Raw genomic sequence first — 27,425 nt, forward strand, 5'->3', positions numbered from 1 at the left:
TGCAAACTTTATTAGCACACTCCCACTTTTTGTGCCCAGGTCAGTAATAAAAAGATTAAATAAGATTGGTCCCAAAACTGATCCTTGAGGAACTCCACTGGTAACCTCCCTCCAACTTGACAGTTCACCTTTCAGTAGGACCCGTTGTAGTCTCCCCTTTAACCAATTCCCTATCCACCTTTCAATTTTCCTATTGATGCCCATCTTATCCAATTTAACTAATAATTCCCCATGTGGCACAGTATCAAACGCCTTACTAAAATCTAAGTAAATTAGATCCACTGCGTTTCCTTTATCTAAAAAATCTGTTACTCTCTCAAAGAAGGAGATCAGGTTGGTTTGGCACGATCTACCTTTTGTAAAACCATGTTGTATTTTGTCCCAGTTACCATTGACTTCAATGTCCTTAACTACCTTCTCCTTCAAAATTTTTTCCAAGACCTTGCATACTACAGATGTCAAACTAACAGGCCTATAATTACTTGGATCACTTTTTTTCCCTTTCTTAAAAATAGGAACTATGTTAGCAATTCTCCAATCATACGGTACAACCCCTGAGTTTACAGATTCATTAAAAATTCTTGCTAATGGGCTTGCAATTTCTTGTGCCAATTCTTTTAATATTCTTGGATGAAGATTATCTGGGCCCCCCGATTTAGTCCCATTAAGCTGTTTGAGTTTCGCTTCTACCTCAGATATGGTGATGTCTACCTCCATATCCTCATTCCCATTTATCATGCTACCATTATCCCTAAGATCCTCTTTAGTCTTATTAAAGACTGAGGCAAAGTATTTGTTTAGATATTGGGCCATGCCTAGATTATCCTTGACCTCCACTCCATCCTCAGTTTTTAGCGGTCCCACTTCTTCTTTCTTTGTTTTCTTCCTATTTATATGACTATAGAACCTTTTTCTATTGGTTTTAATTCCCTTTGCAAGGTCCAACTCTACTTGACTTTTAGCCTGTCTCACTTTATCCCTACATATTCTGACCTCAATAAGGTAGCTTTCCTTACTGATCCCTCCCTTCTTCCACTCCCTATATGCTTTCTGCTTTTTCTTAATTACCTCTCTAAGATGCTTGCTCATCCAGCTTGGTCTACAACTCCTGCCTATGAATTTTTTCCCCTTTCTTGGGATGCAGGCTTCCGATAGCTTCTGCAGCTTTAATTTAAAATAATCCCAGGCCTCCTCTACCTTTAAACCCATAAATTCTTCAGTCCAATCCACTTCCCTAACTAATTTCCTTAATTTTTGAAAGTCAGCCCTTTTGAAATCAAAAACCCTAGTTGCAGATTTATTTTTGTTAATCCTTCCATTCAGTTTGAACTGAATTAGCTCATGATCACTTGAGCCAAGATTATCCCCTACAACCATTTCCTCTATGAGGTCCTCATTACTCACCAAGACCAAATCTAAAATGGCATCCCCTCTAGTCGGTTCAGCAACTACTTGCTGAAGGAATCCATCAGCTATCGCATCTAGGAAAATCTGAGCCCTATTATTATTACTAGCACTCGTCCTCCAGTCTATATCTGGGAAGTTAAAGTCTCCCATGATCACACAGTTTCCATTAGTATTTACTTTATTAAAAACATTAAAAAGGGCTCTATCCATATCCAAATTAGATCCCGGCGGTCTATAGCACACCCCAAGCACTATCCCAGGGGAGGCTCTAATAGTTTTCTTCCCCAATTTAATTGTTGCCCAGACAGACTCAGTCATATCCATTTCATCGCTTCTTATTTCTTTACATTCTATCTCATCATTGATATACAATGCTACTCCACCACGTTTACCTTTATTTCGGTCTTTCCTAAACAGCAAATACCCTTCAATACCTGTAGCCCAGTCATGACTACTATTCCACCAGGTCTCTGTTATACCTATAATATCTGGTTTCACTTCCTGCACCAGTAACTCTAGTTCCTCCATTTTGTTACCTAGGCTCCTTGCATTAGTGTACAAACATCTTAATTTTTGCTGTTTGGCCTCACTCACATTCTGTACCCTATTAGGCACGGTTATTTTACTACCAGTATAACCTATTAGACTTGTATCTACACTGCCCTTCCTCCTACCTACAGCTGTATCCACTCTTACTTCATTTTCTTTCCACTCTATGCTAAATTCTGGCGTGGAGATTACCTGGACATCTCCCAACCATCTCCCCCAAATTCCTAGTTTAAAGCTCTCTTAATCAGTTGTGCCAGCCTCCATCCTAGAAGTCTATTTCCTTCCCTACTCAGATGAAGTCCATCCCGAGAGAACTGTCCTCTATCCATGAATGCCTCCCAATGACCATACATCCCAAAGCCCTCCTTATAGCACCACTGCCTAAGCCATCTATTGATAGTCATAATCTTGTCACACCTTTGTTGCCCTTCTCTAGGAACAGGCAGAATCCCACTAAAGATCACCTGAGCCTCAATTTCCTTAAGCGTCCTCCCCAGCCTAGCATAGTCTCCCTTAATACTTTCCAGCGAGAATCTAGCCGTATCATTTGTTCCCACATGAAGGATAATTAGGGGATTCTTTCCCGCTCCCTTTAGAATCCTTTTCAACCTCAGGTCTACATCCCGTATCTTAGCACCTGGAAGACAGCACACCCTCCTATTTTCTGGATCAGCTCTGGTTACAGGCCTATCTATTCTTCTCAGTAAAGAGTCCCCAATCACATAGACCTGCCTTTTCCTAGTGACGGTGCTATTCTCCAGTCTATCCCCTGTTCCCTCTGGCTGCAAGTTCTTTCCATTCCCATTCTCCCTTGTAATCCTTTTTAACCCATCCTGTATCCTCCTGGGGCTCATATTTGGTGTGATCTCCATTAACTCTTCCCCTTTTCCTATAGGACTAACCGCTCTTCTCTTCTTCCTTGCCCTGTCACCTTCAGTGACTACCTGCTGAGCCCCTTCTTCATTTTCCAACTCTGCAAACCTATTCTGAAGCTCTATTTCTCCTTCACTAGCCCGTCTTTTCCTCTGCCTAGTTCTTTTAGTCACATGCTTCCACTGACCACTTTCCTCACCCAGTCTCCCCTCAGAATTCCCTAGTCCTGCTTCCATCTGCAAGTCTGAGCTTTTCCCTTCAGATACCTCATGTCTTTGCTCCATAATCTGCTCAAACCCCTTCCTAAACTCTACCAGACTTTCCACCTGCATCTCCAAACCTCTGATCTTTTCCTCCATCAGCTCTATCAGACGGCATTTCATGCAGACAAAACTCTTACCAGGTGCCCCCTCCAGGATCATGTACATACCACAGCTCCACATCCAGTCATCTTCATTGTGTCATCTGCTACATGGGTCACTCCCACTGCCACCTCTGAATCTGTCATAGCCTTCCCACCTAAATCCTGTTAATCTGGGAAACACAAACCACACCAAAACACCACCACCCACAGCAAAACCAAACCCCACACAAGCACCACAAGACAAACTCCCCTTTCAAACTCCCCTGTTTACAGCTCTGTTTGCTAGCTCCTGTGCCGCTGCAGCTGTCTGTGCCGCTGCCTGACTGGCTGCTACCTTTATAGGACCCCTAGTCAGTGAAGCCCCGCCCCCTAATCAGGGCTCAGCTTCTCTCCCAGCACGAAGCCCCTACAAGCCTCTACACATACAGATACTACCAATACAAAACCAAACAAACACAAATACCTTCTCCTCCAACAGAACTCCCACTCAAACTCCCGTTTGCTAGCTCCTGTGCCGCTGCAGCTGTCTGTGCCGCTGCCTGACTGGCTGCTACCTTTATAGGACCCCTAGTCAGTGAAGCCCCGCCCCCTAATCAGGGCTCAGCTTCTCTCCCAAAGTCCAAGCCACTGGGAAAGAAGCAATGCTATAGCAAGAGGGGTCATTCCAGCAACTGTCATGGGTGGTAAGAAGGAACTGAGAGGGCACGGTCCAATTTCTTCCTGGCCATGGGTCCCCGATTGGTGGCCATGACAGAGGCTTCAGAGGATACCAAGGGTGGTAGGCACTCAAAGGAGAATGGTGAGGTACATGATGTTACTGTGAAATGTATAAGCCAACTCTGAATCAAAAGATGAATCAGCCTCCTCCGACCAAGTGGAGGACTGTTCCTGGATGTTGGGATTGATGTCAGGAACTTGGAAAAGGTGGCCCTGGAGAGAACACAGCTGACTTCCCTCTGGATAGCACCACATGAAAAGGCACATGCGAGTCCACGGTAGCACATGCTAGGACAAAGCCACCAATAAGGCTACAGTAGCAACTGCCTGTGCTGGGCGAGAAGTCTCTAGCATGGCCAATGAAACTGGTACCAAGAGACTCAGAAGGATCCCTAGCCACTGTATAAGGCTCTGAAGTCAACTGTACTGGGAAAGTCTTAGTGCTGAGACATCAAGGGCAGCACTGTTGCACTAGAAGGAGCCACTTACTGGCCAGTCTCAATGGGCCAGGGCTAGTGCCAACAGTCCTGCCTGAGCAGTTGACTGCTTCAGAGAGTGCCTTGGTCTTGAACACACACTACTGTCTTTGTTCACATGCTTGCTGCTGGAATTTGAGCCAGGGGACCTTGATCTCCCGGATATTGAGTCCTTAGACACCATCTTCTGGTGCCTCTTGTTCAGTACCCAGGAGGGAGAATGGCCAGGAGGATCAGCAAGACCAGGAGGAGCACTTCTGATGGATTCCAATGTGTTTGGTACCTACTCTGAGCGGGAAGGCTCCAAGGGTGTGCACAGGACTGCCTCCATCACAGAAACTTAAACCTGGCCTCTTCTTGGTACTTGGTTTAAAACTCCTGCAAATTTGGCATCAATTGTGAATGTGAGTATCCCAAAATCACTTCAGGCAACTGGAGTGTGGGTCATTCACGGGCATAGTTTTTTTTTTGCAAGAATGGCAGGGCTTGAAGCCCGATGATCTAGATATGCGCCAGCACCAGTCACCCAGAAACAGAAACTGAAGTGTTTAAAAAAAAAAAACAACACTTTAAAATGAAACTTACTTTTGTAATTAAAGTACCTAACATTATTGCTACTAATGTACTAAAACAAGTACCAAATATATACAAAACACAAAATGAGGAAAAGACTTGCAATAGCAAGATCACACACTTCAACAACCATTATGGGGTAGTCAGAAGAAATTATGGGGCATTGGGGGGTGCCCTTTATACCATTGTGCAGCAGCACGAGGCAGCAGAGAGCACATGCACTGTCTCAATGGGTTACAGCTGAGGGAAAAATCTCTGACAACAGTGCACATGATATGCACACACACACACCTGAAATGGAATGGACACATGCAATCACTTGAAAAGGAATTGATGCACACAGAACACAGAGCCCTTATGCTCACTATTACACACATACCTATTCATTTATAAAATGCATCCTCTAAAAGCAGACGTGTCTGTCCTACTCAGTTTCTCCAAGGACTACTAGCAAACTCATTCCCTGGAAAAACTGTAGGGTTTGACACTACCCACCTTTCTACCCTATGCTCACCACATACTTCTTTTACTTGTTATTTTCCCCAGCTAGATGCACAGATTGATAAGGCTAGAAGGGACTATGATCATGCAGTTTGATCTCTTGCATAATATATGCAATAGAATTTGATTCATGCACATCTCAAAGTGTAAAAAAGAGGGTTATTGAGGCATGCACTGCAGCTAACAATCTGAGAGAGAAAGGGGAAAAGACCAGCTATATGTTTTCAAAAGGAAAACTGGCTAGCCTGTTAGGAAGCATGGGGAAGGTATTGGGAGACTCCAAAATGGAAAAGAGAGAAATGGCTACAGAGAAAGTTAATACTGGAGAACAAGAGTGGGAAGTGGTGAAAAGGAAGAGTGTGAATGCAAAGATGAGTAGGAAGAGAAAATATTTATTTATACTGCACGTTTCATGCACATTATGGAACATACAATCTGGCATACAACTACATGAAGTTGTGTAAATATATATGCAATCCATTTGTGGTCCTTGGGCTCTCTGATGGGGTGTACCTACCCCGCACCAGCCCTGAAAGGGTTAACTGTTGCAGGCTGAGGAAGCCCTGCCCCTCCGACTCTGGTGGGCATGCTTAGCCTGAAGGCAGAGTATAAAAGGAAGCAGCCCAGCTCAATCTGGGCAGGCTGCTGAAGGGGGAGGATACAGACTCTTACCAGGGAGCGGCTACAGGCCCCAACTATAGAGCCACAGCACACAGAGTTCCAGACAGACACCAGTCTGCCTGATGAGCCCAGAGAAGAGACCACGCTAACAGAAGGGTACACCCCTTGAGGACCCCAGAGACCCAGGGAAACCATTGAGCTTCGCCAAAGGAGAAAGGGTAAGAAGCAGCCCACGGGACTTCAACTTTCCTCCTATGAGTGAACTGGGTAACCAGTCACAGTGTTTTGGGAGTAACCCCACTGACTCAGTGGTAAGCTCCCCTCACCACTGCCAGGGCCCTACACTGGGACTCGGAGGAGCTGGGAGGACCTGTAGTAGCAGGATTGTCAAGTCCCCCTACCCTGGGCACCACACCCCCCTTGGTGGCACCCCGCTACCCCAATGAGCCAATAAGCCGCACTACCCTGAGTGGAAGGGCCACTTTATTGACTCCAGCCATTCGGTTACTTTTCCCTGAACGAAAGGGTCACTCTATTGACTCTAGCCATTGGGCCCCGCCGCCGTGTGGAAGTGCAACTTCATTGACTCCAGTTACTAGGCAATATGACCACATTTTTCAGTAAGGGTCATCAACATAGGACCTAACCGGTTGTGGGACCGCCTCTGACCTTTCTTTTGAACACATGTGACCTGACACCCCATCACAGGTGTACCTACCCCTTGTCACGCTCCTACAAGTTGTCTATGTTGCTCTAAATCCTGCATCACTAGTTTAAAGACCAAACCACAAAACTGCATCTAGCTATAATTCAGGATAAAGGTGTTATTGATGAATCTTTCTGACTGAATCACCTGCTTCACATAAGGTGTTTTGGAATGCAAATATCTAATGTTGTTTTGCACTGTGTGTATCACCAATACCCCTTCAAAAGTTCAGAAAATACTGTGATGGGAAAGAATTCACACCACCATTAAAAGCATCCACTTATCTCCTCATACTGTCCTTATAATACAATGGATTATTGGCTGTAAACTATAAATCACATTCCAGGAAGATGAAAAGCAGACTTCTATCATGCCATGAACTAGTTCTCTAACCTGCCTGATCAATGAAAATCTCAAAGCTTTTTTTCATTAGTAATACTGGACCATGCATTGTATTTGCTGTTATCAGACTTCTCATGCTTTATGCTATCTGAAAGACACCATATTCCATTGAAAAAAATAGGATCCCCCATCTGCCAATGTGGACTCTCTTACCTTCATCTCAATAACAGTTTGTAGAGCTTTTGTCTTGGCTGAGTCAGGGGCATTTTCAAACCGACGATGCATCTCCTATAACAGAAGAACAAGGAGGAAAGAGTGAAAACAATGATATTTCACTCCACTCCACGGATGCCAGGGAAAGTTATCAGAACCTTCTCTCTTTCTAATGCAGCAGAATTCTACCCTTCTACAGCCTTCTGATGTTCCCAGCCCTTCAATCTTCTTTTCACATCATAGACGACAAGCTGCAGTCTAGTGAACAGAACTCTAGCCCAGTTACACAGACACAATAGAAACTTGGTCTTTGACTACCAAAATAAAAATATCCAAAATAAACTGTAAAACAGACGTACTCAAAATCTCTACAACCTTGCTGGTGAGTGAATCCTCTGTTTTTTGAAAGGCAATTGTCTTTACATAGAAGATAGAACGATTAAAGAAGATTAATAAAAACAGCAATCTGGTTTATGTTTAACACGCTGTTGTGAGCATCTGTGTTGATAATGCTCCTTTCCATATTTTCCACCCCCAGAGTAGCAACCACCTAGTTACCTATGATGAAGATCTCCCTACACAGAGGCTGAAAGTAGCTGAAAAAACATGATTGGATGACATTGCTCACAGAGGCTCCTCCAGAGGCTCACAATGTGCAAAGGGGAGGATGACAAATACCTGTGATATTTCTCTAGATATGTAAAGGGCATGCACTCTGGTTGCTAGAGTGTTCCACAGAGCTGCCTAGAGAATACAAATGGCAGCAAGCTGAACTGCTCTACATCGCTTTATAAGTTGCTATAGGATACAAATAGGTAGCAGGAGAAAAAACAGATCTGTTATAGTGTATCTATCTGTCCCTCTTCTCTGTATTCATCTTCAAAAATGAACAGCAGGTCCTTAGATGTTACATGTATGTATCACCCTCATGTCACACACTATGATATTAAATACGAGAGAAATGTAGGCAACCAAAACAATGCCATACCCAAAGTTCACTGTGCTGCAGTGTACACAAATCTAAATTGTTACTGTAATTTACCTAATAAATAAATACTTGTATAAGCCTTAAAGTCATGAACATTTCCCAGCCCAGACAAAAAGTAATATTCACTCAGCCTTTCCATAAAAATGGTAATGAAAAAGATTGTATTTTATTTGCTAGTCAAAAAGGTTCCTTGCCTTCATATAAACAAGCAAGCAGAATTTGCAAAGCTGATTTATATAGTGCTTTCAAAAGATATGCAAAGATTATTTAAAACTCTGTCAGGTAGGTAGGTCTTATATTGCTGATAGGGTAACTGAGGCAGAATGGTGAACTGATTTGACAAAGACCACAATGGGAGCCTGTGTCAGAGCAAGATTTAGCAATCTGGAATTTATGTCTCAATCTCTAGACCAGTGGTTCTCAACTCTGGTCCCCCGCTTGTTCAGGGAAAGCCCCTGGCGGGCCAGGCCCGTTTGTTTATCTGCCGTGTCCGCAGGTTTGGCCAATCGCGGCTCCCTAACTGAATTTTCCCTAACTGCCTCTGGCACACAACTTACATGAGTCTGTTTCCTGTATTATTGTTATGAGGAAATGCAGTAACTTGTTACAAAAGAAAAAAAATCTTTCCAAGATGTTCAATGAAAGAGGGAGACCTGGAAGAGCCAAGGGCAAATACAGAGACTCTGCCAAATAATTGTATTGTACAGAATGTTATTTTTATTCCAGTAGTACCCACTATGTGCTAGGTACTTTCCAAATATGCAAAGATGGTCCCTGCCCCAAGAATATAAAAACTGGAATAAAGACAACAATGACTAAATGGCAGAAAACAAATAACGCACCATAAAAGCAGCTTCTTTGAGGGGATGCCGATAGCAATCTTTATCTTTAAATCTTGCAACCTTTATTTGAGAATTTCTAACACCTACATTATTTGCAATAGGACTTCATTCTTTAGCAGAGGAAAAATTCCCACCAGCATAGAGAAGCCTTTTGCTTAGCCTATAAAATTCCACTCTGATTTTGTTGAGCTATAAGGTGTTGAAAATCACCATTTCCCATCTCTGGAGTGTAGTATTAATGTTTAATTTTGCTCCCCTGCCCCAGCTACAGCATTGCCTGCACTGAGACCCCCCAGGAGCAGAGACTCAATCTAGATGCTGCTGTTGCAGCAGTGGACCAACAGAGACAGACAGGCTGGGCTCCAAGACACCACAGTGGCCAGGAGCACCATCTCTACCCTCCCCCCGCAGGGGTGTGGCAAGAAACCATAGATCAGAGAAAAGGCAAATAATAAATTAATAATAGGGAACCAGGAGAGCATAAGTTCTAAACTTCACTTCTGGTGACTTTTGTTAATTCTGTACCCTTTCACGTCCTTTATTAAGCAATCACTAAGAGGTTATATAGTTAAGGGAAGAGAACTCAGCTCTTTAATATATCAAACCCAAATACCATGGTCTTAGCCACATTGACTCACGGAAACAGTCTGCCCTATCTTTGTCCTTGGATATGCTGTCTGTTAAAAGGGAACACTGATACACTGATCACATACTATTTCCTACGAATAGTTCACAGAGGATAATTATAGGTTTCAGAGCAGCAGCCGTGTTAGTCTGTATCCGCAAAAAGAAAAGGAGTACTTATGGCACCTTAGAGACTAACACATTTGTTTGAGCATAAGCTTTCATGAACTACAGCTCACTTCATCGGATGCATTCTGTGGAAAATACAGTGGGGAGATTTATATACACAGAGAACATGAAACAATGGGCATTACCATACACACTGTAACAAGAGTGATAAGGTAAGGTGAGCTATTACCAGCAGGGGGGGACGGGGGGGGGACCTTTTGTAGTGATAATCAAGGTCGGCCATTTCCAGCAGTTGACAAGAACGTCTGAGGAACGGGGGGGGGGGGGAGGGGATAAACATGGGGAAATAGTTTTACTTTGTGTAATGACCCATCCACTCCCAGTCTTTATTCAAGCCTAAGTTAATTGTATCCAGTTTGCAAATTAATTCTATTTCAGCAGTCTCTCCTTGGAGTCTGTTTTTGAAGTTTTTTTTGTTGAAGAATTGCCACTTTTAGGTCTGTAATCGAGTGACCAAAGAGATTGAAGTGTTCTCCGACTGGTTTGTGAATGTTATAATTCTTGACGTCTGATTTGTGTCCATTTATTCTTTTACATAGACACTGTCCAGTTTGACCAATGTACATGGCAGAGGGGCACTGCTGGCACATGATGGCATATATCACACTGGTAGATGTGCAGGTGAATGAGCCTCTGATAGTGTGGCTGATATGATTAGGCCCTATGATGGTGTCCCCTGAATAGATACGTGGACACAGTTGGCAACGGGCTTTGTTGCAAGGATAGGTTCCTGGCTTACTGGTTCTGTTGTGTGACGTGTGGTTGTATTTGCTTCATATTGGGGGGCTGTCTGTAAGCAAGGACTGGCCTGTCTCCCAAGATCTGTAAGAGTGATGGGTCGTCCTTCAGGATAGGTTGTAGATCCTCGATGATGCGTTGGAGAGGTTTTAGTTGGGGGCTGAAGGTGACAGCTAGTGGCGTTCTGTTATTTTCTTTGTTGGGCCTGTCCTGTAGTAGGTGACTTCTGGGTACTCTTCTGGCTCTGTCAATCTGTTTCTTCACTTCAGCAGGTGGGTATTGTAGTTGTAAGAATGCTTGATAGAGATCTTCTAGGAGTTTGTCTCTGTCTGAGGGGTTGGAGCAAATGTGGTTGTATCGTAGAGCTTGGCTGTAGACAATGGATTGTGTGGTGTGGTCTGGATGAAAGCTGGAGGCATGTAGGTAGGAATAGCGGTCAGTAGGTTTCCGGTATAGGGTGGTGTTTATGTGACCATCGCTTATTAGCACCGTAGTGTCCAGGAAGTGGATCTCTTGTGTGGACTGGTCCAGGCTGAGGTTGATGGTGGGATGGAAATTGTTGAAATCATGGTGGAATTCCTCAAGGGCTTCTTTTCCATGGATCCAGATGATGAAGATGTCATCAATGTAGCGCAAGTAGAGTAGGGGCATTAGGGGACGAGAGCTGAGGAAGCGTTGTTCTAAGTCAGCCATAAAAATGTTGGCATATTGTGGGGCCATGCGGTAATAGCTCACCTTACGTGATCACTCTCGTTACAGTGTGTATGGTAACACCCATTGTTTCATGTTCTCTGTGTATATAAATCTCCCCACTGTATTTTCCACGGAATGCATCCGATGAAGTGAGCTGTAGCTCACGAAAGCTTATGCTCAAATAAATTTGTTAGTCTCTAAGGTGCCACAAGTACTCCTTTTCTTTTTAGAGGATAATTATGTTAGCCAGCAGGAGAAGGCTAAGTCCTGTAGCTCAAATGGTAGAAGTATGTCCTGCAGTGTTGAAGATTCATGGTTTACACCCCACTGATAATACTAGGAAGTTGGAATTTACTATTAAGGGAGAGGAGTGCCACACAGGAGAAATCTGTTCTTACCCTGCTTCTACCACTGATTTTTTATAGGACACTGGGCAACTCACAAGCCAAAATTTTGGTTGGTGGCCACTAATTACATGTTCCTTATTTTCTGGTTGTCCAGTCTGAGACACCTGAGGCCTAACTTGCAAAGTGCTGAGCACTCACAACTCAAAATGAAGTCAATGGAAGCTCTTAATGCTCAGCACGTCTGCTAGTAAGGCAGTATAGTCTGGTGGAATGAGTCCACGACTGGAAGTCTTGAATTTTAATTCTGGCTCTGCCATTTGCACTGTGTGCCATCAGGCTACTCACTTTGTATTTGTCTTAGTCTCCTCATCTATAAAATGGGGATAATGTTCTCATCTTTCACAGGCATTATGAAGATAAATTCATTAAATATTTGTGATGCACTCAGACGCTACAGTGGACAAGCACCACAAAACATCAATGTAAATGTATAATTTCATATACGATCAGAGTTGGATGGTGACCAGTAAACAAGACATAGGACCACACACTGAGATGAAGACAGAAAGAAATATTGAACAGATGCCTCATACCCAAGTACCATCCATCTTGATAAACGAATGGGGCAGAGACATCCTGTGGGGAAAAAAACAGTATGTGATCATGTAATTAGACACTATATCATAATGGATATGCACAAGAGGGGGACAAATTAAGGTTGAAGAGCATAGGACTGGAAGGGACTTCCTCAAACAAAGTAATCACATCATATAATCCTGTACATAAAATTTATCAAGCTTCATCTTAAAATGATAGTTAGGTTGTTTGCCCCCACTACTCCTAGGGGAAAACTGTTCCAGACCCTCACTCCTCTGAGGGATAGAAACCTTCTTCTAATTTCCAGCCTAAATTTAGTCATGTCCAGTTTATATCTATTTGTGTCAACTTTGTCCTTTATCTTAAATAGCTCTTTTCCTTCCATGGTATTTACCCGTGATGTATTTAGAGAGAGCAATCACAGCCTCTCTTAGCCTTCATGCTGCTAAGGCTAAACACAAGCCAAGCTCTCTTAGTCTCCTCTCCTAAAACAGGCTCTCCACTCCCCTTATTCTGGTACCCCTTCTCTGTACCTGTTCCAGTTTGATTTCATCCTTACCCACCTAACAATTCCTGTATTAATCCCTATCTTGTCCACCTTCTCTAATAATTTCCCATGAGGTACCATGTCAGATGCTTTACTGAAGTCCAGACAGATTAGAGCTAGGTGAGATGTGTACATCTCAGAGCCTCACAAGGCTCAAAGGACTTGTTTATACAGGGACACTCAGGAAAGTTCCGGTAAATCAAGTAAAGCTATAAAGTCCCTGTGCATAAGTAAGCATGGTAAACCCCCTTGTGGATGCTCTCATTCCTGAGTAAAATGGCTGTAGTTCCTGATGCACTAAGTCTACAGCTCAGTGACCCACTGTGTCATTGTACTATATGTACCTACTAAAATCAAACAGAATGTCTTTTTACTAATTCCTAATAATATTCTAACAAATGGTAACTCCACAAACTAAAAATAAATTTAAGAAAACTGTGTTCTGAATGGAACACACATTGTACTGAGGTTTTCCATACAATGATTTATGCAAAATCAGATAGATGGGACTATTGGGTTCATCTAGTCTGACCTCCTGCATAACAGAGTCCATAGAATTAATTACTGCTTCAAGTCCAGTAATTGTGGTTGAGCTAGAGCATATATCTTTTAGAAAAAAAATAGGGCTGTTGCTTAATCCCAGTTAACTCACGCGATTAACTCAAAAAAATTAATAGTGATTAATCACACCGTTAAACAGAATACCAATTGAAATTTATTAAATATTTGGATGTTTTTCCTCAGACAAAAAGACAGTTACCTCTTCCGTAACTGGTGTTCTTCGAGATGTGTTGTTCATGACCATTCCACAGTAGGTGTGCATGCTCATCATGTGCATCGGTGCCAGAAATTTTTCCCTTAGCAGTACCCATAGGGGAGCGCCCCTAGCGACCCCTGGAGTGGCGCCATCATGGCGCAGTAAAAGGGGCGCTGCATGCTCCCCCCCACCTGCGGTTCCTTCTTGCTGGAAAACTCTGACAGTGGGGAAGGAGGACAGGATGTGGAATGGACATGAGCAACACATCTCAAAGAAACACCAGTTACGGAAAAGGTAACTGTCTTTTCTTCTTCGAGTGATTGCTCATGTGCATTCCATAGTAGGTGATTCCCAAGCTATACCTGTTGGAGGTGGGTAGGAGTTCACAGAAAACTCAGGACGGAGCACTGCCTGCCAAACCTGGCATCCTCCCTGGTCTGGGAGACGATCTCATAATGTGAGGTGAACATGTGCACCGATGACCATGTTGCAGCTCTACAAATATCCTGTATAGAGACGTGAGCTAGAAAAGAAAGGTGAACAATAAAGCTTGCGCCCTTGTTGAGTGCGCTCTTACAACTGGTGGCGGGGGAACTCCTGCCAGGTCGTAACAAGTATGGATACATGAAGTAATCCACCTGAAGAGCCGCTGAGTGGAGACTGGCCGACCCTTCATCCGTGGCAATAAACAGCTATGTAGACTTTCTGAATGGTCTTGTCCGTTCCAGGTAAAAACCCAGGGCCCGTCTCACATCTAGCATGTGAAGATGGCACTCATCACTAGATGCGTGTGGCTCTGGACAGAGTAGGGGAAGGAAAATGTCCTGGCTCATGTGATAGGCTGAGAACACCTTGGGGAGGAACGACGGGTGTGGGCGGAGCTGGACCTTATCTCTGTGAAACACCGTATATGGGGGTCAGGGCCCGGAGCTCCGAGACCCTCCTAGAATACATGATTGCCACAAGAAATGCTACTTTCCATGAAAGGTGGGACCAGAAGCATGTAGCAAGCAGCTCAAATGGAGGCCCTGTCAGCCTGGCCAGAACCAAGTTCAGGTCCCACTGTGGAACAAGGGGCCTAACATAAGGAAAAAAGCGCTTCAAGTCCTTAAGGAATTGACCGGTCATGGCATGAAAAAATACTGTGTGGCCTTGCACAGGCGGTGAAAGGCCGATATGGCTGCAAGATGCACTTTGTCAGACAAGGGTGCTAGACCCTGGGCTCTGAGATGAAGGGGTAATCCAGTATTAGCTGGAGTGGAGCAGCCACCGGTGAGATGCTGCGATCAGCAGCCCATCAAGAGAACCCTGACCATTTTGCCAGGTAGGCCTGATGCGTGGAGGGCCTCCTTCTTTCCAGAAGGACTCGCTAGACGCCCTCCAAGCAGGTCCTTTCCTCTTGGTCTAACCATTGAGTAACCATGCCATGACGTCGAGGGCTGCAAGGTTGGGGTGGAGGAGGTGACCTTGTTCCTGAGAGGAGGTCTGGGTGAGTTGGCAGTGGCCGTGGGCATGGGGGGCGGGGGGGGAGAAGGGGGCGTGCAACGGACAGGTCCATCAGAGTCCCATGCCAGTGTTGTCTGGGTCATGCCAGGGCAATCATGAGGATGTGAGCCTTGTTTGCCTTTTTTCCCAGGATCTTGCTGATCAACAGAATTGGCGGAAAGGCATATAGCAGCTGGCCCAACCAAGACAGAAGGAAGACGTCGGAAATCGTGCCCTTGCCCAGGCCCCTCCTGGGACAAAACCTGGTCACAAAGAGGTCCACTTGGGGAGTGCCCCACGTTTGGAAGATCATGTGAGCCACCCCCGGGTGCAGCGACCACTCATGCTGGGAGGAGAAGTCCCCCCTCAGGGGATTCGCTCGAGAATTCCGGATGTCCAGTAAGTGGTGGGCTTCCAAGTTGATATTGTGAGCAATGCAGAAGTCCCACAGCCGAAGGGCTTCCTGGCAGAGGGCTGTGGAGCGGGCTTCACCTTGCCTCTTGATGTAGAGAATCAAGGCTGTGTTGTCCGTGAGAACTTTGATTACCCTGCCTGCAACACACAAGCGAAAAGCCACACAGGCCAGATGGACTGCTCAGAGCTCTTTGACATTTATGTGCAGGCCTAGTTCCTGCACAGACCACAAGCCTTGAGTCTGGAGGCAGGGGTGAAAGTAACTTAAAGGACTTACCTGTACACCTGAGTCCTGAGCGGCGGCATGGCCTCAACCAGAAGAGGCGGGGACTTTAAAGATTTAAAGGCCCCGGGGCTCCTGGCTGCGGCTGGCAGCCCCAGGGCCTTTAAATCACCCCTGGAGTTCCAGCTGCAGAGGCAGCTGGGAGCCTCGGGGCTCAGGGGTGATTTAAAGGGCCCAGGGCTCCAGCCACTGCTACCACAGCAGAGCCCTGGGTCCTTTAAATCGCTGTCCAAGCCCAGCTGCCAGAGCCCCGGGGTAGCGGCGGCAGGGCTCGGGCCGTGATTTAAAGGGCCTGGGGCTCCCGGCAGTGGCCGGAGCCCCAGGCCCTTTAAATCACCGCTGGAGCCCTGCCACCGCTACCCCAGGTCTCCAGCAGCGGTGCTTGGGAGGTGATTTAAAGGGCCCAGGGCTCCAGCCACTGCAGGGAGCCTTGGGCCCTTTAAATCGCCAGCCTGGGGAAGCCAGTCCAGTACGTCGTACCAGACTGGACCAGCTTACTTTTACCTCTGTCTGGAGGTCTCCCACATGGGCTCCCCACCCCAAGTCTGATGCATCGGACACCAATTCTATGGTTGGGGAGCACCTCCTGAATGGGACCCCTCGGAGCACGTTCTCCGGAGTGGTCCTCCAACAGAGGGAGGCTAGTACAGCGTTGGGCACAATGAGGACTTTGTCCAGCCTGTCTCTGGACTGGGAGAACGCTGAGGCCAGCCAGAGCTGAAGGGGTCGCATTCTGAGTCTGGCATAGCATACCACATATGTGCATGCTGCCATGTGACCCAGGAGCTGGAGGCACGCCCTGGCAGTTGTCACAGGAAACCTCGTGATCTCCAGATGAGATCCCTCAAGGTTTCGAAACTGTCTAGCGGAGGGGAGCTCTGGCTGATGTTGCATCAAGAATTGTGCCAATGAGCTCTATTCATTGTACCAGTACTAATGTAGATTTTATGTTGTTTACCAACAGCCTCAGTCTGGTGATTGTGGACAGGAGAAGTGTTACATGGTCCTGTACCTGCGATCTGGAGCTGCCTTTGACCAACCAGTCTTTGAGATAGGGGAAGATCTGGACCCACCCCCGACTTCTGAGGTAGGCCGCCACCAAAGACATACACTTTGTGAAGACTCTGGGTGCCGCTAAGAGGCCAAACGGGAGGACGGTGAACTGGTAGTGTTCCTGTCCTACTGTGAAGCAGAGGAAATGCCTGTGGCCCCCAAATATGTGAATGTGGAAGTACGCGTCTTGGAGATTGAGGGCAGCATACCAGTCTCTGGGATCCAGGGAGGGAATAATGGAGGCCAGGGAGACCATGCAGAACTTGACTTTTACCATGTACCTGAGGCCCCCTTTGGCCTTCAGGATAAGGAAATAGCAGGAGTACCACCTTTTGTACCTGAACTCCGCAGGCATCACCTCCACCGCTCCCCGGTGAAGGAGCCACCTCACCTCTTCCTCGACTAGGCTCTCGTGAGAGGGGTTCCTGAAGAGGGATGGGTAGGTGGGGTAGGCAGAAATTGGAGTGTATAGCCCTGGGAGATGGTATTGAGGACCCAGCGGTCTGAGATCGGCAGAGACCACTGTGGGAGGAATGTGTAAAGACGGTTGGAGAAGGGTAGGGTGGGCGGATTCCTGGTGCAGACTGGTAAGTCATCCCTGGGCGTCCCATCAAAATGGGTGCTTACCCGCCTGCTTGCTCTTAGAGGGGCCAGGCTGGAGGGCGGACTGAGACTGCCACTGTGGACATTTCCTATAGATTCTAGATTTCCTGTAAGAAGGTTCATGCCAGGAGTGGGTATCTTGGCTGGGGGCCTGCTGAGGCTTGAATTTGGTCCTGGCCGGGGCCAGGACATAGGGGCCAAGAGTCGTTAAGGTTGTGTGGGAGTCCTTCAGACCATGTATCTTCAGGTCCGTTTGTTCTGCAAACAGGGCCTTGCCATCAAACGGCAGGTCCTGTAAGGAGTTCTGTGCCTCACTGGACAATCCGGACAGCAGGAGCCATGATGTTCTCCTCATGGACACTGCAGAGGCCATGGTTCTTGCTGCTGTGTCCACTGTGTCCGACGCTGCCTGAAGGGCTGCTCTGGCAGCCGCGGTGCCCTCCTCCACCAGGGCCTTATACTCCTTCCTATCACATTCCTGGAGGGAGTATGTAAACGTTGGCACTGAGCTCCATAAGTTAAAATCATATCTGCCCAGAAGGTCTTGGTGGTTTGCCACCCTCAGTTGAAAGCTTGAAGAATAAAGCTTCCTACCAAACAAGTCTAGCCTCCTCGAGTCCTTATTCTTAGGGGTGGGAGTGGGCTGGCCTTGGCACTCCACTGACCCCCTCCTGGGGGGCTGAGAGAGGGAGGCTGATGGTCTGAGGCCTTGGCTACCAAGCGAGCCACCTGCGGGGTCTGCGTCGGGGCCTGTGGGGTCCACTGGTACTAGGCCGCTGGCCAGGAAGCCTGGTGCCATTGCACGTGTTGCGGCACCGTTGGAGCAGGCTGCCCCGCCAGATTCATCTGTTCCGCTGGCTGCCGGCTCTGAGGGGCGGCTGGGTTGATGCACGAATGACCGCTATCCAAGGATGGGGATGAGTAGCGGTGCCAGGCCTGAGACCACGAGTCCCGTGTAAAGGAGCGGGAGTACCATCTGTAGTAGCTGCTCTGCGAATGGTGCCGTTGGGTGGATCTGCTGTAGCTGGTTGCCAGCAATCTATGCCTGGGGCTGCGGGAGCAGTGCCATGCCAAGGACCTCAACTGGGACGAAAACCGCAAGCGGCATTGACATTGGAACCGCAAGGGGCTACAGCAGCTTCTCGGAGTTGGCGACCTCCGGTGCCATCGGTCCCGGAGGTACGTGCTCTGACCTTGAGGCCTGCGCTCCCTAGATGCGGAGTGGTGCCTCAAGTCCCTGTTGCTCGACACCCAGTCAGCCAATTGGGTGGGGGTAGGCGGAGACCAGTGTGGGCTGCGAGCGGGGTGGTCACTCAGCGAAGAGCAGCATCTGGATCCTTTCCGCGACCATGAGCGGTACAGACCAGGTGACGACTGCAGTGGTCCGAGCGCCAGTTTGCCTCTGGACTGGGGAGCTGCTGGGGTCGGTGCAGCTGGTACCGAAACAGACATTACGTCTTGAGCTGCCTGCAGGGCCTCCGGTGTGGAGGGTACCTGTATGTGGCCACTGGCGTCCAGAGGCCAGTTCAGAGTGGGCTGCTCTACATGAGTCGGAGACCGCGAGTCCAATGGGGATCAAGAGCTGTCCCGCGCAGATCTAAGCTTGCCCCCAGCTTTATCCCGGTATCTTGATGGAGAAGGTCACTTCTTCATCTTCTTAGTGTCCTGTGGATGGGGAGCAGTGCTGGCTGGTGGAAGGCACCGCTGGGTTGCCACACACCAACGTTACGGTGCTCGGTGCTGACTCGGAGCGGCGCAGCAGTGTCAGGGTCAGGGCCTACTCCATCAATATGGCTCAGAGCCATATATCCCATTGCTTCTTAGTTCAGGACTTAAACGATCTGCAAATTTTGGGTTTCTGCAAAACAGCATAAGCAACTAGTGTGCGGGTCACTTATGGGCATAGACTGTTTACAAGTGACGCACAACTTAAAGCCCGGGGCACGGGGCAAGCCCCAAGCCAGGAGCAGTTATTAGAGGCTCTTCTACTTTAATATTATTATTTTACTTTTAAAACTACAGGTACTAACGATATACAGAACTAAACAGTCCAAACAGGAAAGGCTACAGAGAAGAGCTGGAGCACAGCAGTTCCGATGCACCGACACTAGCGGCAAGAAGGATCTGGGAGCCGGGGAGCGCTCAGCACCCCTTATACCACACCATGGTGGCGCCACTCCAGGGGTCACTGGGGCGCTCCACTACGGGTACTGCTAAGCGAAAAACTTCTGGCACTGGTGCACTTGGTGAGCACGCACACTTACTCTGGAAGGCACATGAGCAATCACTCGAAGAACAAGTTTGTTTACATTTACAGGAGATAATGCTGCCTGCTTCTTATTTACAATGTCACCTGAAAGTGAGAACAGGTGTTCACATGGCACTTTTGTAGCCAACATTGCAAAGTATTTACGTGCCAGATGTGCTAAACATTCGCATGCCCCTTCATGCTTCAGCCACCATTCCAGGGGACATGCTTCCATGCTGATGATGCTCGTTAAAAAAATAATGCATTAATTAAATTTGTGACTGAACTCCTTGGGGGGAGAATTGTATGTCTCCTGTTCTGTTTTATCTGAATTCTGCCATATATTTCATGTTATAGCAGTCTCGGATGATGACCCAGCACATGTTCGTTTTAAGAACATTTTCACTGCAGATTTGACAAAACAAAGAAGGTACCAATGTGTGATTTGTAAAGATAGCTACAGCACTTGACCCAAGGTTTAAGAATCTGAAGTGCGTTCTAAAATCTGAGAGGGATGAGGTATGGAGCTTTCAGAAGTCTTAAAAGAGCAACATTCAGATGCGGAAACTACAGAACCCAAAAGACCAAAAGAGAATCACCCTTCTGCTGGTGGCATCTGACTCAGATAATGAAAATGAACATGTGTGTCTGTCTGCTCTGCTTTGAATAGTTATCGAGCAGAACCTGTCATCAACATGGATGCATGTCCTCTGGAATGGTGGTTGAAGTATAAAGGGACATATGAATCTTTAGTGCATCTGGCATGTAAATATCTTGTGACACCGGCTACAATAGAGCTATGCAAAAGCCAGTTCTCACTTTTAGGTGACATTGTAAACAAGAAGCGGGCAGCATTATCTCCTGCAAATTGTAACCAAACTTGTTTGTCTGCGCAATTGGCTGAAGTAGGACTGAGTGGACTTGTATGCTCTGAAGTTTTACACTGTTTTATTTTTGAATGCAGTTTTTTTTTGTACCTAATTATACATTTGTAAGTTCAACTTTCATGATAAAGAGATTGCACTACACTACTTGTATTAGGTGAATTGAAAACACTTTTTTTTACACTGAAAATATTTGTAATCAAAAATAAATATAAAGTGAGCACTATACACTTTGTATTCTATATTGTAATTGAAATCAATATATTGAAAATATAGAAAACATCCAAAAATATTTAAATAAATGCTATTCTATTATTGTTTAACAGTGCGATTAATCGTGATTAATGTTTTTAATCGCTTGACAGCCCTAGAAAAAACAAACTTGATTTAAAATTTTCCAGTGATGGAAACCCTTGGTAAGTAGTTCCAACAGTTAATTACCCTCACTGCTAAAAATATGCATCTTATTTCTCGTCTGTATACGTCTAGCTTCAACTTCCAGCCATCGTGGATTTTGTTCTATGTTTTGCTACACTGAAGACCCCATTATCAAAATTTCTGTTCCGTGTTATTTCAAGACAACATATGGTTCCTGACATCTATCATGCATCAACTCAGAGGATTTTTAATAACCACTTGAAACTAGATCTCACTATGGCTTCTCTCTGAATAACCTAGGACTCAAAGGTCTGACAGTTTTTCATGTAAGGTAAATCATGAACAAAATGTACTTTCAAAAAACAAAATCCTATCTGATTAGTGGAATAGCCAAGAAAGGTTCACACCACATATTTAGTAGAATATTATGAGAAGAGTTACATTCCTCTTCTGATGTTTGGTCCATCTCTAGTAAACTTTCACATTCAGACAGAGTAGTCACTGGACAGCTGTGTATGGCATGTAAATTTGCCAAGTAGGTAGACAAGGAAGCATCACTTCCTTAGAAGGAAAACATCAATATAACTAATTCCTACGGCTGATTATCAAGATGAGCAATTAATATAGTTTAACAACAATACTGTGTCTAAAATATAATTGTGATGAAGTGTACCCTGTGTGCACTGGAAAATCCAAGGGCTGACAAATTCTGACCATATATTTTCTGACCAGAAAATGTCAAAAACAGTTGAAATTTAAACTATAACCGGCCATGTAAATAGTCCTCAATAAGGAGCAGTACCAGTGCTCAGTATGAAAAATATTAGTTCTAACTAAGGTTATTTGTATTGCAGTAGCATCTACCACGTGATAGGTACTTTCCAAACATAGACTGTTCCTGCTCTGCCGAGATCCTACAACCTCAGATGACAACCAACATATGAAAGATGAGGGAAAAGGATACCATCAAAATATGCACACTTTATATGTTACATAAAGGAAAAAAAACACATACACCAACCTAATTAAAAACAGTAAGGTTGGAAAAAGTCAAGCACTGAAAAGTTAGGGAATGCCAGAATTTAGGTGGTCCAGGCAACCTTAATTCAGCCCTATTGTGCATGTGTGTTATGATGGAGTCTTTCATTATATTATCTCACTCGGATTTTTTCCACAGGAGTAACACCTCATTCAGTGAAGTGACAGTTATTCAATATTTCTTTTTATCCATTTCATTCACTCTGTGGCCTTTATTTAATGCACAACATCTAACCCCAGCACTGAATATAAAATTATTAATTTTTTCATTTAGCATTTTTATAGCACTTTGTATATTCAAAATACATCTTCAAAGGATGTCAGTTGCAGTTGTGAACACTCACTACTTTGCAAATCTGGCCTTGGATGACTCAAGGTTCCTAAAAAATGAACAACATACAATTAACGTCAATTTAGAACATTTTGGTTTAAGTGATTTGCTCAGCATCACCTAAGACTTGTGTGGCACAGGCAGGGATGGAATCCAGTTCTCAAGCGTGATAGTTAACTTCCTTAACCATGAGACAATCTATTCTCTTTCTGCAATTGCCTACCTCATTCGCCACACACATCTTCCAACTTCTGCAACAAACAAGACTGGGATCCTACAAACTATTGCCTCATTCATTACACATCCCTGATTTATTTCCTGAGCACTGTTTTAGAGGAGAGTTTTCTCTATTGGTTTCAGACAGCTTTTCCCCTGTGACACCAGCCCCATGTGCTCCCACTTCCTGCCCTCCTTACCACTACCCCATCTTCTGTCCCCTCATCCCACTTCAACTCCTATTCAAACCTCCTCCCCCCCCATCTCCCATCTTAGTCCACCTCTGCTCCTACTCAACCCCCACATCCCCTAGTTCTCTGGCTCCTACCTCCCTTTCCACCATCGGTTCACGCAAAAAAAAAAAAAAAAAAATCCACCCCAAAAACAAACAAAAAACCTCATCCCCACCACAAACTTCTCTCAGCTTTCTGATCAAATGCTTTCTCCTCCTCCTCCTGACTGACAAGATGCCAACAGAAGGAGAGCACATGGAAGAATCTCCCTGAGGCCTCCAGTAATCAGGAGGAGTAATTACAGGGAAATCCTGCTCAGCACCACCCCATGCCCAAGCTGTGGGATGGAACATGTACAGTCTGGTTGGCATACAGGAGCTGTGAGGGGATTAAGCATGCTCAGTAAGACCAAATTGGAGAATTTAGATGCCCCACTCTGACAATTCTCTTTTAACCCTGTGTGAACTGAGATGTTTTCAGAGGCTAATTATATGGCCAAATTTCAGTACATTTTCACCAGGACAGAAAAAGGCTCACTCTAAACACAAGAGCAACTCTCCTGCCAAATTTCAAATCCCTGCTTCAAATCGTGGAGGTGCAAGAACTTCTCAAAAAGAGACAGAAGGGGGATGTTTGTTTTTTGGTAACATAAGCAAAACATATTTTTCTCCAACCTCATTCTCAAAAATGACAGAACTGTTTTAGCTAAATCTTAAAAACAGCTTAAGACAGACCTCTGGAAAAGTTTGGCAAAGGCATAAGGAAATGAAAACAGGGTCCTGTAATGGAAACTGTCAGGCAACATTAACTATTGGTGGTTCTATCAACTCCACATATAATTATATATACATTTATTATGACTATTTAAAATTGCATTTAGTGCATATATGCAGAGTTTGTAGAATCTTCAATTTTAAGAACAGGTTAAGAGGTAGCAGTTGAGAGACTTCAGCCACTTACTCCTCCCCCATCCCAATAGTCTATATATGTCATTAGAACACATTCAATTCAAATACTACAGCTGTTGGACTTGGTGTTCCAAATTGTGCAGCGGCCTTGAAAGCCTGGGAAATTTGAAACAGGCCACTGTAAAGCAGATGTACACCCTGACCTCCTTCTCAGCCCAGTCATTCTGCTGCTGACTACAAGACATCAATTCAATTGTCTATTAACACTGAAGCAGAGCCATTAAGATTGCACTTAAGCCGCGCAGGTGTTAAAGTAATCATACTTTGGAGACACGGTTACATTTATTGTACATATCACACAAGTGACTGCTTGAAATGCACACTTATGTATGGTGGAGTTTTTCCCCTTTAAAATAGGAATTTTAAATCCAAACATCCATTGATACAACATAGTTAAAATGGGGGTAGGGAGGGTGTGGAGGGAAGATCCAGGACTTGCAAAAGTTAAGGTCCCCACTTCAACTTGACCACAAAGCACATACAATATATATTTCTCTGCCCCCACTCTTCCAGAGCCCAGCTGTGTGGCACTCCACCACAGTCACCTACACCCCCCATAGGCCAGCTGTGCCCCCCCCCCAGAGCCCAGCTGCAGGGGCCCCCCTAGCCCAAGCACCTGCATCCTCTCCCCGCACCCAGAACCCAGCTGCAGGGCCCCCCCCACAGTCCAGCCACAGACCCTCTCTGACCCAGCCCAGACATTGGTATCCAGAAGGAGAAACAGCCTTATGCTGGGCCCCAGGCTTGCATGGAGTTTCCTGTGCACCGCTATCGCCTTCCCTCAGGGCCTGCCAAGAACTGCAGCTGCTGGGAACCCGCCAGTTCCCTCCCCCTCCCCCTCCCCCCAGCAGTGTTTTCTATTTGTGAGCTGGGCTCTGTCTGGTGCAGCAGCCCCTAGTGGCAGCCAGCAACTCTGCATCCCATTTCGGGGGAGGGAGGAAATTCTGCATACACAACATTAATTTCTGCAAAAAGAAAAGGAGTACTTATGGCACCTTAGAGACTAACCAATTTATTTGAGCATAAGCTTTCGTGAGCTACAGCTCACTTCATCAATGAATAGGAACATTAACAACTATGTAGGCAGGCTGCTACATTTCTTTTCTGCCTGAGGGGACAGAGCCTGCCTCACACCTACCTCTGAACAACCAGAAGCCCTATCCCTCCACTCTGGGTGAGCTAGATGGACAGAGTCTCTCTTGTGCCCATGCATGCCCAACCAACCCCGCCCCCTGGTGGTGATTAATGTGTCTCCACGCACACACGCCCAGCCCTACCCCCTGTGGTGATTTACATCTCTGCTGGCTGCTCCCGGCACTCGAACAGACACGCCTAGGCTGCCAGGGAAGGGATGAGTCTCACCCAAAGATTTCTTTGCTTCCCCATTTTTCCGCAGGGAGTAAAGAAATCTGTGGATGATATGAATTCTGCACCCACAGAGTGGTGCAGAATTCATCCAAGAGTAATAATAGTAAACGCTTAGGAGTACTCATCTCTCCAAGGTACCTTGGAGATTTGCATTTGTACTAAATGCAAATCTTTTTCCTAGATGTATGACATTGCATTGGGTTGTACTAAAATGCCTATTTGATTGGGCCCGGCGTACTACGTGATCCAGTTTGCTTTATATAACTGCCCTATGCTTACTATTTACCACTCCCCAATCTTTTTGCCATTTATAAATTTTATCAGCAATGATGTTATATTTTATTCTAGACCATTGATGAAAGTGTTAAATAATATCAGGCCTAAAACAGATCCTTGTGGAACTCCACTAGAAACATTCCCATTCAATGAAAATTCCCCATTAACAACTACTTTTTGAGATCTATCAGTTAGCCAATCCTTCGCCCATTTAATGTGTACTTCATTGGTACCATACAGTATTAACTTTTTACTCAGAATGTCATGTGGAAACTAGTCAAATGCCTTACAAAAGACGAGATATATTATATCTATACAGTCACCTTTACCAACCAAACTTGCAATCTCAAAAAAAAAAAAAAAAAAAAAAAAATGAAATAAGGTCTGTTTGACAAGACCTATTTTCCATTAAGCAATTGTAGCCTACTAGTTCATTTTATCATTCATTTCTTGTGTGATGTCAAGATTAACATGTGATATCACATATAATCTTTGTATGCTAAACAGATTTAAATTTTAGGATTCTAGAAGTATAAGATTGATAAGTATTTAGAAGTGACAATTATGTATTAGTAGGGCCCTACCAATTTCACAGCTGAGAAAAACGTGTCACGGACCGTGAAATAAGTCCTTCTCTGTGAAATCCAATCTCCCCTGTGCTGCTGTGAGCGCCCCAGCAGGAGGCTCGTAGCTGCTAGTCCCGGCTGGGCTGGGGAGGGACAGGATTTGTTCTTCCCCTACACGGCCATTCTCAGGGGGAGATCAGACCCACCGCCAGGTAATTCCCTCTACTCTAGGAAGCTCCAGGGCTGGGAAATAGCATTGGAGCTTCCTGCAGCCAGAGGAGGCTTCCGGAGGTGGAGGTGGGTCTGATCTTTGACTCCCTAAGGGAGCTGATGGGCAGGATCCTCTGGAAGGCTAATATGAAGGGGAAAGGAGTCCAGGAGAGCTGGATGTATTTTAAAGAAGCTTTACTGAGGGCGCAGGAACAAACCATCCCGATGTGCAGAAAGAACAACAAATATGGCAGGCAACCAGCTTGCCCTAACAGAGAAATCTTTGGTGAGCTTAAACACAAAAAGGAAGCTTACCAGAAGTGGAAACTTGGACAGATGACTATGGAGAAGTATAAAAATATTCTTTGAGCATGCAGGGGTGTAAACAGGAAGGCCAAAGCTGAACTGGAGTTGCAGCTAGCAAGGGATGTGAAGGGTAACAAGAAGGGTTTCTACAGGTATGTTAGCAAGCAGGAGGTGGTCAGGGAAAGTGTGAGACCTTACTGAAATGGGGAAGCAACCTAGCGACAGATGATGTGGAAAAAGTTGAAGTACTCAATGCTTTTTTTTTTTCCCCTCAGTCTTCACTGGACACCACAGTATGGGGAGGAGTGGAGCAGCCCTCAGTGGTGAAAGAACAGGTTAAGGACAATTTAGAAAAGCTGGATATACAAAAGTCCATGGGGCTGGATGCAATGCATCCGAGGGTGCTGAGGGAGTTGGCTAATGTGATTGCAGAGCCATTGGCCATTATCTTTGAAAACTCATGGCAATTGGAAAAAGGCAAATATAGTGCCCATCTTTTTAAAAGGGAAGATGGAGAATAAGAGGAACTACAGACAGGTCAGCTTCACCTCAGTACCCAGAAAAATCATGGAGCAGGTTCTCTACGAATCCAGGTGGAAGCACTTGGAGTAGAGGAAGGTGATTAAAATAGTCAACACTGATTCACCAAGGGCAAGTCATGCCTGACCAACCTGATTGCCTTCTATGATGAGATAACTGGCTTTGTGGATATAGGGAAAACGGTGTACATGGTATACCTTGACTTTAACAAAGCTTTTGATATGACCTCCCACAGTATTCTTGCCAGCAAGTTAAAGAAGTATGGATTGGATGAATGGACTTAAGGTAGATCGAAAACTGGCTAGATCGTCGGGCTCTGTGGATAACGATCAACAGCTCGATGTCTAGTTGGCAGCCAGTA

At 45.5% G+C, this 27,425-nt stretch overlaps 1 protein-coding gene across 18 annotated transcripts in view; it reads right to left on the reverse strand.

Moving 5' to 3' along the window:
• ERC1 (ELKS/RAB6-interacting/CAST family member 1) overlaps nucleotides 1-27,425 on the reverse strand; it is a 552,070-nt gene that overhangs the window by 408,878 nt on the left and 115,767 nt on the right. For all 18 annotated transcript variants that reach the window (XR_012155892.1, XR_012155894.1, XM_073320483.2 and 15 more), the window contains one exon: nucleotides 7,343-7,417. Coding sequence is in view for 16 of the 18 variants with exons in the window: in XM_073320483.2 (XP_073176584.1) it covers nucleotides 7,343-7,417 (75 nt within the window). In the remaining 2 variants the exon portion in view is untranslated. The remainder of the gene's footprint in view (nucleotides 1-7,342; nucleotides 7,418-27,425) is intronic.

Source organism: Lepidochelys kempii, chromosome 1 (genome assembly GCF_965140285.1).
Source record: "Lepidochelys kempii isolate rLepKem1 chromosome 1, rLepKem1.hap1, whole genome shotgun sequence".
Classification (NCBI taxonomy): domain Eukaryota; kingdom Metazoa; phylum Chordata; order Testudines; family Cheloniidae; genus Lepidochelys; species Lepidochelys kempii.